Source organism: Sciurus vulgaris (genome assembly GCF_902686455.1).
Source record: "Sciurus vulgaris genome assembly, chromosome: 15".
Taxonomy (NCBI): domain Eukaryota; kingdom Metazoa; phylum Chordata; class Mammalia; order Rodentia; family Sciuridae; genus Sciurus; species Sciurus vulgaris.
Window position 1 is genome coordinate 17,574,910 of NC_136476.1, and position 13,903 is coordinate 17,588,812.

The 13,903-nt window shown below is 33.4% G+C and overlaps 1 protein-coding gene across 3 annotated transcripts in view; it reads right to left on the reverse strand.

Moving 5' to 3' along the window:
- Nucleotides 1–13,903, reverse strand: part of SMC5 (structural maintenance of chromosomes 5) — a 95,625-nt gene that overhangs the window by 24,117 nt on the left and 57,605 nt on the right. For all 3 annotated transcript variants that reach the window (XM_079112032.1, XM_079112031.1, XM_079112033.1), the window contains 6 exons: nt 13,415–13,509; nt 12,672–12,804; nt 8,022–8,195; nt 7,748–7,917; nt 5,416–5,539; nt 4,653–4,775 (listed from right to left, as the gene is read on the reverse strand). In XM_079112032.1, the coding sequence (XP_078968158.1) occupies nt 4,653–4,775; nt 5,416–5,539; nt 7,748–7,917; nt 8,022–8,195; nt 12,672–12,804; nt 13,415–13,509 (819 nt within the window). The remainder of the gene's footprint in view (nt 1–4,652; nt 4,776–5,415; nt 5,540–7,747; nt 7,918–8,021; nt 8,196–12,671; nt 12,805–13,414; nt 13,510–13,903) is intronic.

A 13,903-nucleotide genomic window follows, 5' to 3' on the forward strand; every position in this document is an offset into this window, starting at 1 on the left:
TTCAGCCTCCGGAGAGGCTGGATTACAGACATGCATCACTGCACCCGGCTTTTAGCAAAAATTTCTCATTAAAGTTTTGTAGCTTTAAGTTTGTAAGTCTTGTAAATACATTTCATATATTCAAATATTTCATATTTTTTGGTTTTATTATAAATAGTACTGCTTTTAAATTTCAATTTCCAAGCTGGGTTAGGTGGCTCCCATCTGTAATTCTAGTAACTAAATAGGCTGAATCCCTAAGCAATTTAGCAAGATCCTATCTCGAAATAAAAAATAAAAAGAACTAGAGATGTAGCTCAGTGATAAAGCACCCCTTGGCTCAATTCCCAATACCAGGGATGAGGGGTATTTCAATTTCCATTGTACATTTCTAATAGACGGAGCCACAACTGACTTTTATATACTGCATTTACAACGTTGCTGAATTGAATCCACTGTTAGTTCTAGTAGTATTTTTAGAGATTCCTTAAGATTTTCCAGAGGTGATCACATCTGTCTGAAATCAATAGGTTTCTTCTTTTTCAGTTGGTATGCCTTTTATTTTATTTGTTTACCTTAATGAACTGGTTAGAACCTCTAGTACAATGTGGAGTAAGAGTGGTTTGTATGGATATTTTCCTTGCTCCAAATTCTAAGGGGAAAGTGTACAGACTCTTATCACTGAGTGCAGTATGAGTTAGGATTTTTGTAGATGCTCTTTATCAGACTGATTAAAATGCTAGTTTCTATCAAATGTTTCTTCTGCATGAAGTGAGAGGAACATCTTTTTTTCTGACTTAATCTAGACTGTTAATATAGTGAATTATATCAACAAATTTCTAAATGTTAAACCAACCTTGTATACATGGGATGAAACTCACTAAGATGTATTAACCTTTTTTTTTTTTATACTGTTAGATTTGATTTTCTAACATTTTATTAAGAATTTCTGCATCTGTAGAGCACAGAGGATTTTTTTAGGGCAGTGGAAATATTATTTGTGATACTATTAATGATGGATGTATGATATTATACATTTGTCCAAACCCATAGAGTGTACATGTCCAATAAATGAACCCTAACATAATTACAAACTGGGTAATTATGATGTGTCAATATAAGTTCATCAATTGTAACAAATACACTACTGTGGTAGGGGAGATAAATAATAAGGTTGTACAAGTATGGGGGCAGGATGTATATGAGAAATCTGTAGCTTCCACTCAGCTTTGCTATGAACCTAAAACTGCTCTAGAAAATACACTTTTATTTATTTATTTATTTAATTAATTAATTTTACACAAGGTCTCACTAAATGGCTTAGAGCTTCAATAAATTGCTGCGGCTGGCCTTGAACTTGTGATTCCCCCTACCTTACCCTCCACAGCTGTTGGGATTACAGGCATGTGACACTGTACCCAGTTACAAAATAAAGAAAAAAAAATTGTGCACCTATGCTTGTCAGAGATACTGTCTTTATCTGGTTTTGATATTCATAATGCTGGCCTTGTACATTGTTATCAAGAAGTATTTCCTACTCTTAACCTTCTGTAAGACTTGAGATAGAATAAAGATTATTCTTTCTTTAAATGTATGGAAGAATTCACAAGTGAAAAGTTTGGGACTAGTGTTTTCTTTGTGAGAAAGTTTTTAACTACAAATTCAATATTTTACTATACATAGGGTTATAATAGTTATTTCTTCTTGAGACACCTGTAGTAGTTTTGTGCCTTTTAAGGAATTTGTCCTTTTATCTAATTTATCAAAATTTTTGACACAAAGTTGTTGATCATCTCTCTTAATATCCATTTATGTCTATAGGATCTACAGAGTTATTGTCTTTCTCATATTAAGTTCCTCTTTCCTGCACTGTGGTCTGGAACTCCCTCCAGGCTATAAGCTGCAGCGGTCATGGGGTTCAACTTGTTCCTCCCCCTTCTTTCATGGATCAATGTCTTTTGCTGCCAACAACTGCTTCATATAGTACATCATATCTTTTAGTGAATTATAGTGAGAGTAAATATGATGATCTCTGTTATTTCAGCATGGCCAAGAATGGAAGCTTTACTTTTTTTACTATGAAAAATTTCAAACATATATAAATGTAGACAATAGTATAATAATCCTTCATGTACCTACCACTTAGCTTCTACAATTCTCAATCCATGGCCAATACTCCTCCTTTCCTACATGAACCCCTCCCTGGGTTATTTTAAGTGATCTCATATATCCTCCAATTTCTCCTACAAATATTATAGCAATGTATCTCTAGAAGATAAAATCTTAAAAACTCACAACTATAATACCATTATCCAAAATTAAAAATAACAATAAATTTTAACCTCAAATATTGAGTTAGTATTCATATTATTCTAAATTTTGTTTTTATAGTTGATCTGTCCAACTCAGGATCAAAATTAGGTCCACATTATATCGGGTTAACATGGTTTTTAAGTTCTCTTAAATTTACAGCTTACTTTTTTTTTTTTGTCCTTGAAACTTATTTTAGAAACTGCACTGTTCAATAAAATAGGCACTAGTCACATGTGGCTAAAAAACACTTAAAATGCAGCTAGTGTTACATGAAGAGCAGAATTAAAAATTTTAACTTAGATTAACAACTAACATTTGCTCCAGCGATTGGAAAATGTTTAGAGCAACTTGGGTGTAAAAATCTACTTTTGCAATTAAGTTTTATAAAATCAAAATTCAGATCAAATATTTCTGATGAAAATTATCATCTGACTTATATGTTCTTTGCACTATACCATGCTACCCAAGAGATGTATTAAGCATAACATATTTTGAAGACTTAGTATGACAAGGAGATATAAAAACAGGTCATTAACAAATTTTCTATAAAGTTAAATATATTTTTATAATTAATTTCATCTATATCTTTTTACTTTCTAAAATTTGGCCATTATAAAGTATATAATTACACATATAGCTTACATTATATTTCTATTAGAAAGTGCTTACTTTGTTCTGTGGAGTTCTATGGAGTTCCCTATATTCTGAACTTTACTATTTGCACTGTGTCATTTAATGCATTTCTTGTTCTCTTACAGTTCCCGAAAACTGGGAGTTTTAGATCAGATCAGTCCTTCTCTACTGAGGGGCAATTTTACTACCCAGAGTAAATCTGGCAATGTCTTGAGACATTTTTGATGATCACAACTAATGTGTGTGTGTATGTGTGTTACTACTGCCACCTAGTCAGTAGAAGCTAGAGTGCTGCTAAATATTCTATAATAAGTAAGAAAGACTCTCACAAAAAGAATTATCCAGTTCAAAATGCCAATACTGCTAAGTCTGAGAAACCCTGCTCTGGAGGATTATGAAAATTGGAATTTGATTATTTCACAAGATTACTCCATAGGAGATAGCATACCCTTTCATCAGGACATACATAAAATATGTGGTTTTTGGAGTATTAGCAGATAATGTGACATACTGACTCATTAGCAGCTGCAAAGTGGTGATATTCTAATCCTAAAATTCCTTTTTCATTCATCAGCTGAATATTTTTGTAAAGCAAAACTCCCCCTTCATTTATTTATCAAAAACAATAGTTTACATAAGAAATGTAGGATAAGTTGCTGAGTTCTCTTTATCGTTTTTCAAAATAACAAGTTGGTTGCCTAAATATCATACAAAGTGATCAATATTATTTTTTTTGGTATCATGAATTTGTGGATTTAGGCATTTTTGTTTCCACCTATGATCCCTTCATTTATGTAACAGGAGAGTCTTCGTGTAGGTTCCTGAGTTCTGTTAACAACCAAGTTGGCTTTTATTACTTTTTTGTTTTCCCTTATGACAAGATGATCAAAGATTACTTAATTAACCAGGCCCATGTAAATGAAATCTCATTAAAACTGCAGTACTGAAGCTAGGTAGAGCCTGCTGGTTGGTAAGCACATGTAAGTATCAGAACAGTGACATACTGAGTACACAAAAAAAGGGTCCAGAAACTGTATTTTGGACCCTCTTAGTTACAGTTCTATGCATTCTTCATTTGGTTAATCTTGACTTATATCCTTCAAAACAAAACTATGATCATAATAGTGTTCTCCTGAATTACAATGTGTTCTAGTGAATTATTGAACCTGAGGGGGTCTTATAAACCCCTCAATCTCTAGCCAGTTGATCAGAAGTGTAGGTGGCCTGGGGATTCCTGAACATGCTGATGGTGTTTGAAACAAGGGCAGTTTTACTGAGGACCATGGCCATAAAAATGTGCAGTTTGACACCAACCCAGGGTGGTTAGCAACCTTAAAACTTAGGTTTTGTTGTTGTTGTTTATATTGCTGTTATATCGTCATAGGTGTTGTTCTATTTTGGGGAAAGGATTTTGAAGATTCAAAACCTGTATCACTGTCCCTACCATCTTGTTGCCATATCTTCTTTGGGTTTAAGTTAATATGCTATATCACATTTTCTTCCCTATGCATATTCAGTATTTATCATTTCACAGCCAGATATTAACATAAGATTAAATTGCTGAGGTTACACAACTACTCTTCAGTGTTTCAAGTATTTTCTCAATTAGCAGGATGAACTAAGTTTATAAATTAAATAGCATAAATATCAGTATATTGCAAGTGATAACACGTTTTCAAATTGGTCAGACTAGAATCTCAAAATACAAAATAAAGGCAAAAACATACCTCTGTGACACGTAGTTGTGAAGATGCAGCCATATAATCTGATTCTAATTTGTTCTTTTCTGAAATTACGGTAGTATTTTGAAGAATTAAGTCTACCTTTTCTATATGCAAAGTTGTACAAATCTAGGAACAAAAATCCTTGAGTTTAGTTTTTTTTCCTAAGAGTACAGGTATATGATTTTATGCTTTAGACTATAAAAAATGCTGAACTTTATTTTAAAAAAATATATATATAATTCATTAAAAAAAAAAAAATTTAACAATGGGTGTGTAGTGACCCTGTAATCCCAGAGGTTCCAGAGGCTGAGGCAGAAGGATCTCAAGTTCAAAGTCAGCCTTAGCTACTAATCGAGGCCCTAAGCAATATAGTGATACCTTGTTTCACAATAAAAAAAAATATGAAAAAGGGCTGATGAAAATCTCTTGCTAATTTAACTAAAACAGCAAAAACATAAGACCTTCCCTCCAATAAAACCCTCTAAAGTTTTTACTATCTTTTCTTATCTATCAGTTGATGTTACTATTCTTATTATTATTTTGGTACTGGGGATTGAACCCAGGGGTGTTTAACCACTGAGTCACATTCCCAGTCCCTATTTACATTCTGTTTAGAGAAAGGGTCTCACTAAATTGCTGAGGCTGGTTTAGGAACTTGTGAGCCTCCTGCCTCAGTTTTCCACATCTCTGGGATTGTTGCACGCATGTGCCATCACACCCAGCTCTTTTATTTTAAAAATCATTTAAAATTAAGAAAATGCCTTACCTTTACTAGGTTTGTTAATTCAGTAACAAGTTTTGCTTTCTGAATGTTTATTTCTCTGATTTTGGTAGTTGCTTTTCGCTCTTCCTCTTCAAGGTTACAAGTATCCTGTTCCATCAGTTTTAAACTGTATGACACACATTATGATGTAGAAATCAGTTAAACAAAAGGAATGAACCAAAAGCCTTAGGTCTCCTGCAGTTTTCTGTGCTATATTTAGCAATGCTATTCAGAAGTATTACCTGCTAGCTCCTAGATTAAACAATAATTTTATGCAATCAGTCAAAACCAAAAAGTATTTATTGAGATACATTATGCTTTACCAGCATAGTCTGATAATGCTAATAGTAATGGTATAGGATTTGGAGTCAGACAGGTAGCTTTGAATGTCCTTTGTGCCACTCATCCATGAACAGTAGGAACCTGGACAAATTACTCTTCTCAGTTTCAGTCTTGTCATCTGAAAATTAGATAATACTAGTATTTCCCTTATAGGACTATGAAGACTAAGGAAAGTAAACACTCAACATACTCAGTATAGTGCCTAGCCCATAACTGACTGATTAGTAGAATCTGTTATTGCTATTAATACTGTTTATCAAACACATTTCCTTTCCTTAAGGAGTTTTTTAGGCAGAGAGAATAGATTAGCAGGTTAAAAAGCAGAATTAAAAGGCAATAACAATCTCAAAAGTTAAAATCATACTGTTTTAAAGATGAAGAAACCAAAGTTCAGAAAAGTTAAATATACCATCTAAGATCACAGATATTAAGTTGTAAGATGTATTTAACATCAAAGTTCATATTCTTTGCACTATATCATGCACTATATCATGCTATCTAAGAGAAAAAGAAGGGATGGAAGCAATAATAAACAAGAATAAACAAGTTCAGTTGGTATTGTACAGTGGCTTAAATGGCACAAATTAAGAGTATGTTGGGATGGATATTCGGCCTTTGGTTTTTGGAGACTGGCTTATTTCACTTAGCATGATAATTTCCAGTTCCATTCATTTTACCAGGAAATACCATAATTTCATTCTTCTTTATGGCTGAGTAATTTATTCCATTATGTACATAAATTACATTTTCTTTATCCATTCATCTGTTGAAGGGCACCTAGATTGATTCCATAGTTTTGCTATTGGGAAGGAAAACAAGATTCTGAATAGCCATGAAGGCTAGTCTAAAGCTAGTGGTTTAATTAAATTTCATGTAGTAATAATAGGAAGAAAAATGGATATTCTTGAATGGGATAGGATCATGTAAAGAACACAAATTTTTGCAACAGTATTCTGAACTAAAAGGAGAAGGCACTAGTCAGGCTAGTCAGGGAGAGACCACTAACCAGGTCATCACTGTAGTAATCCAAAATGAATAAAAGTAGGAATTCAAGTCATTTCATTGCAAAATAAATAAATAAATAAAAATTATCATTATCTTATGAGAATAAAGTTTAGTTTCAGACAATGGATCAAATACAGTAACACAGTAAAGGTTAAGAATACTGCAGATGATTGAACATAGAAGTGAAGGGCTGAACGTTTAAAAAAAGGTTCAAAGTTAAAAAATTCTAGGAAGCTAGACTAAGTAGATACATTTTGCTTTAAGCAACCAAGGCATATTACTAATTCTTTTTTTTTTGGGCAGGGTGGGGGTTGAAGCCAGGGGCACTTAGCCACTGAGCTACATCCCCAGCCCTTTTTTTGTATTTGATTTAGAGACAGGGTCTTGCTGAGATACTTAGGATCTCACTAAGTTGCTGAGGTTGGTTTTGAACTTGCAAACCTCCTGCCTGAGCCTCCCAAGCAACTCGGATTACAGGTATGCACTACCACGCCCAGCAACATTCTGAGTTTTAATTCCTAATACAGTAATTATCAATAAAATAATCCATATAAACAAAACTTATTCAGGGTCCTCATTAATTTTAACCACATAAATGGGTTCAGAGATTGGAACAGAAAAATTCACAACACTTAAGATTCACCTCGTTTTCCCCTATGGACAAAAGTTGTGTTTTGAGCAATAAGATAAAAATTTTCAGAAAGAAATTACTATGAAATGTGCTTGTGGCACTGGAGACTGAATCCAGACAGGGTCTACCAGTGAGCGACATTCTCAAGCCCTCCACCTTTTTTTTTTTAAATATTGCTATATGGTTTTCACTAAGTTGCCCAGATTGCCCCTTGAACTTGTGATCCTCTTGTCTCAGCCTCCTGAGAAGCTGGGATTATAGGCGTGTGTTACCATGCCTGAACAAAGAGTTTAATCAGTAGTTTCCCATGCAGTGCTTGGGGCTCCCCACCATTCCCTGGAAAAGGTTGAACGATACCTTCCTAGTTTGGAACTAATTTTTTGTTCCAGTTGTCTTTTCTTTGTTTTTCTTTCAAGAAGTTCCTTCTTCTTTTGTCGCAGTTCATTATCTTTGTGTTCTAGATGCCTGTTTGTCTCATGTAAGGCATTTAATCCTGATTCCACTGCTTGTAATTTTCTATTAATTTCCTAAGGAATATTGAAAATTGTCAACATATTTTTAAGAAGTTCTAGTTAAAGCATTATAAAACCAGTTAATGTTCTTTTCTAACCATTAAGTCAAATGAACCAACCTTAAGCTGTTCTTCCAAGTGTCTTCTTTGCTCTAGATCCACTGTGACTGTGAGAAACTGGGCTACTTTCAGGGATGTGTTACTAGAAATAACTTTGTTTGAATAAAAAGAAGTTTTCACCACATACTTTTCTTCTGCTGTATAAATTTGTTTTAATCTGGTTTCTTGTATTACCTATAATATAAAACAAGAATTCATGAACACCTAATAAAAAGTATGTGTTTTAAAGGACTAAAGAATTAAAAACACATACTAAGTAAATTTTGGAAGATGAAAACACACTAGGTATACTTTCTTCTTTTTTCCCCCTAGTCTATCCAGTAACATCTCTAAAAACATGGGTGACACGCCTCATTATTTGGGGGGGGGGGGGGGGGGGGAAAGAAGCAAGAAAGAATGAGGAGAAAATTAAACTAGCAAAGTAAGCTAAACTTCCATTCCCTCTGTAGTCTCTCCTAAGTATACATTTGAAGCTTTATTATATCTAAGGAATAGACTGGAGGAATCAAATACCCAGTATATTAGATTGTTATTTTGATTAAGTAATTTACTATATCCTCCCTTGGGTATACTGTTCAAGGACACATAATCTTACACTAGATTTCTGGGTATTTAGGAGAATAATAAATGGAAATATTTTTCATGGATTTCAAAGATTTTTTCGTGGGGTTACTGGGGATTGAACCCAGGGTGCACATCCCCGGCCCCAACCACCACTTCTTAAATTTCAAGACACGGTCTCACTAAATTACTTAGGGTCTTGCTGAATTGCTGAGGCATCCAAGTAGCTGGGATTATAGACATGTGCCACCACACAAAACAAGATTTTTTATTTTCACATTTTTTGAGATCTTTTCTCTTAAGAAAGGAGGTTCATAAACTTAACCATTCTACCATCAAAACATTATTAGATCTGTTTCTATTTATTTATCAAGAGTAAAATACTATGATATGGATTTCCCCCCAAATCTTTAAAGGTTAATAACAATGCTATTATTGCTTATTTCTCTCTAGAAATTTATTCTAGGTGAAGAGATAAGACCTATTTAAGCACACTTTGTCAACAGGGTATAAACTGTCACCCTAAGTTCTGAATAATTTGTAATAAAGGTAAAGGCCAGGTGAGGTTAGCCTTTCCAAATTTCATGAAAATGAGTTGTAAGTGAGATTTGAACTGACAGAGATAATAAGAGAAGGGCATTCATAGAAAAAAGAACATCTCAAGTTAAGTGAGCAAATTTCTAAGATTAACCAAAGAGATGAATCTTAGAAATCAGCAGAACAATTCCATAAATAATGTATAATCACTGTTACAGAACTTAATATATTAAGACTTGACAATAAGCATACACTAAAGAATGTATTTTAATTCTAAGGAATAAATTTAGCTATTACTACCATTACCTAGATATGAAACAAAAAGAATATTCTAAAGAAGAAATATAGCCATTATCTAGATATGAAATAAACAGAACTGAGGTATAAAATTCCTCAACAAAAGTTTGTGTATTCTGAAATATGGCCAAGATAATAATATGGCTTTACCAGGTGTCTGAGGTGCTTCCTAACATGGATTTATTGTACACACACGTCTAAAAGGTGTCTCATCATAATTTAAATTGTTTTTACACAATAAAGCACAAAGTTGGGTATTGAGACAAGTATAAGAAACATTCGATATATTCAAGAATTTAAAAAATATTATCACATATAAACACCAAAGAGATAAAGGTGAATGAAAAATATCTGAAAAGGGTAAGAAATAATTTTATTTTGATGTGAAATACAGTAATTGAATACTGACTTAAACAAATGGTTAAAAGTGCATTAAAATACTTCAATTTGAGGGAGTAATAAAAAGATTTTCCCAATGTAGTCACTGCTTCTTTCTACCACGAAGTGAAGCTTATCCTTACCAAACTTACTATTGTCTTTCTCCATCAGTAAAGAATTACTACTTCTACCCTTACTTCCAGAGATACCTCTACCTATTCTTGGAGTCATGACAGAAATTGGTATCATCTACACAGATGGTCTTGTTCTCTTTTCTAAACCTCACTGATTTAAAATGCAACAGAGGTATATCTACATAAAGATTTCTATTTTTTTATTTTTCCAAATGATCTCCAAAATATGTCATTTTTAACCAAAGACACAGGTGCTTTCTAACATGGATTTACTGTACATACACATGTCTGAAAAGTGTCTCATCATAACTTATTTTGCAAAATGAGTGGGTAAGGGCCCCTTCTTTTTGTTTTTGTGGTGCTGGGGACTGAACTCAGGTATTTCTGCAGGCTAGGCAAGCACTCTACCACTGAGCTACATCCCCAGTACTGTTTTTTATTTACAGACAAGGTTTCATCAAGTTGCCCATGCTGGCCTTGAATTTGTAATCTGTTTGCCTCAGCCTCCCAAGTAACCCTGGGATTACAGGAATGTATCACTGCACCCATCTAAGTGTCCTCATTTCTTTTTCAGGGCCCTCACTTCTTTTATTTATACATATATAAATATATAAAATATATAAATATAATATATATATATTTTATACTTCAAGTCCCCATGTATCCTCCTTTCTAAAACAATTTAGTTGTTGATGGATATTTATTTATTTATTTAGATGTAGCGCTGAGGACTGAACCCAGTGCCTCACATTCCGGGCAAGCATTCTCCCACTGAGCTACAATTTCAGCCTCTATATTATTATTTTTAATTTGTTGTTTGTTGACATAAAAGGAGTGTAACTTCCCATTCTTGTGGTTGCACATAATGTAGAGTTACAATGGCCGTGTTTTCATATGTGAACATAGGAAAGTTATGTCTGATTCATTCTGTCTTTCCCTTACCCCCCATTTTTCCCATCCAATCCGGTGAGCCTCCACTCCTTCCTCCCCACCACCTACTGTGAGCCAGCATCCACATATCAGAGAGAACATTCGGCCTTTGGTTTTTTGGGACTGGTTTATTTCACATAGTATGATAGTCTCCAGTTTCATCCATTTACTTGCAAATGCCATAATTCCATTCTTTATGGTCAAATAATATTCCATTGTGTATATGTACCACATTTCTTTATCCATTCATATATTGAAGGGCACCTATGTTGGTTCCATAGCCTAGCTATTGTAAACTGAGCTTCTATAAACACTGATGTGACCATGTCACTACTGTACACTGATTTTAAGTTCTTTGATATAAAGTGAGGAGTGGCATAACTGGGTCAAATGGTGATTCCATTCCAAGTTTTCTTAGGAATATTGCTTTCCATAATGGTTGCACCAATTTGTAGTCCCACCAGCAATGTATGAGTGTACCTTTTCTGAACATCTTCTCCAATATTTATTATTATTTGTATTCTTGGTAAATGCCATTCTAATTGGAGTGAGATGAAAACTCAGTGTAGTTTTAATTTGCATTTCTTTAACTGCTAGTGATGTTGAACATTTTTTTTTCATATGTTTGTTGATTGACTATATTTCTCCTGTGAAGTGTCTGTTCAGTTCCTTGGCAGGGCCCTCCTTCTATCTTCTGTTAGTAAAGTATACAGAGCCCCAAATGAATGTCCCGCCATGAATGATCTTAAGAATACTTCTATACCGACTGTTAGAAAATGAATTCAGTACTATCAATAGCAATTAGGTCTATAATTGATTTCAAGAAGTTTTATACAGTATTAACATGGCAACATGGTGGTAGGGAAAAACCTGTTTTAGGAGTGATTTCCTTTTTATTTCTATGATAGAATCTATGATAAAGCCACAAGAAGTCTGGAGACAAGAGAGATTAGTTGTAGGAAGAAAATTCCCCAACATCATCAACAGAATATAGAAAGTAAGAGTTTCTATGGCTATATTAGCCAATAAAATGAAATACTATATAAAGTGGTTATTTACATACTGAGAAAATCTTAAGTTTTAAAAACAGAAGGGAATACCAAAATAGTGCTATACCTCAACTTCCCATTATGAAGTATAATTTACCAGAAAGATAATCCAGAATATAAGAATTTAAAGGATTTAAACACAAATACAATGTTTGAATGTAAGTTTACTGAGCAAAGGCAAAACAGATTAAGGTTTTAACTTTAATTCCACTGAAGAATTAAGTATTCATTTATTATAGTTGATTCCATATGGCTTTTGTCAGAGAGTATTAGCCAATGGTCACTGTTTTATGACATATTTAAGATGGAAAATAAAAAAAAAATTCTGCAAGGTTAAAAACAGAGTAAATAGGGCTGGGGATATAGCCCAGTTGGTAGAGCACTTGCCTTTCACTCACAAGGCCCTGGGTTCAATCCCCAGCATCATACACACACAAAAAAACAACAACAAAAAACAGAGTAAATAATTTAAATTTCTGATATTTCTGCTTTATTTATTTTTGGTACTGGGGATTTAACTCAGGGACGCTGTATCACTGAACTACATCCCCAGGCCCTTTTCTTTAGAGACACACTCTTACTAAGTTGCTTAGGGCCTCGCTAAACTGCTGAGACTAGTCTTGAGTTTGTGATCCTCCTGTCTGTCTCAGGCTCCTGAGTCAATGGGATTACAGTTGTGTGCTACTGCACCTGGCTGTGCTTTACTTTAAAATAAGAAGTTTTAATGAAACTATGTTTTTGGTAATGAGTCAGTGCTTTCTTACCCGTTCGATTCTTTCCCTGGTCCTTTCAGTTCCCACAGGGACTTCATGAATATGATACTGGCAGCAAAGGTAACTCATTACAGGATCAGGTGCATCAAATAACTCTCGCAAATAGGAGAAAAATCCATATTGTCTGAAAGGAAAAGTACTGGTTTGATTTCTCAAAAGAGCATTTTAAAAATCTGAATGGTAACTAAAATACAAATTATTTCAGTGATGGATGAGGAATTGTTGTTATTTTTTTTACATTTTAAAACCACTTAGTATTATTTAAATTTTTTATTAGAAACTATTAAACTATTCTTTTGCTGTTTCTTCTATTATTCTTACACTTAGAATGTTAACTTATATCCAGAGTTAAGATATTTATTTATAATTGTTTATTACTGCAATGTTTACATTTACTCCTTCTAAAAATTATTTTTTCATTATAAAATGATTTATCATTTAATTTTCCCAATATCTAACCAACTCTTATCTTTCATCTTTAGTAAAAGATATTTAGCATTTTTCATTAAACAGTCCAGTATTATTCCACTGATTTGAAGTATCACCTTCATCATACACTAGGTCACATGATATATTCCTGGACCTGACTTGTTCCATATGTTATACTTCAGTAGATATTCTACAAGAGAATAGTACAGCTTATAACAAACATATCATGTGACAAGGAGATAATCAAAATATACTTAAAATTATTCAATATTCAAATTAGTTGTAACAACATATTCACCACTTACTTTAGTTCATTCAGAGATCTTGAAGGTGCTTTGTCTGCATATGAACTCTTGGGAGCAATAACAGCATTTACTCTTAACTTTTTATTGTCACGAACCTGAACATAGGGAAAAGAAAGTATTATCTTAATGATCATGTATTCTCAATTGAAATGATTTTTAAAGTTGCTAATATTGCTAGTGTCATTCATGGGATGATCAGAAATAAAAGCTGAACACGGGATATTTGATGATACTCAGAAGAAAATCTTACTGTGGTAATGATACTGCAGGTATGCATTTTCAAAAGAACCCATTTCTGAAATATTTTCAGATTAAATAGGATGCCTGGAATTTGTTTTAAAATAATGCAGAAGGAAGACAGCATTACTTCTATTAATGGCAGATTATCAAGTACTGGACTAACCTTTCTATAAAAAATTGCTATAAACTCTTGACTAGATTTTAGAAACAATCTCATGAAAGTACAGGAAAAACACAGGCTGGAGTGAA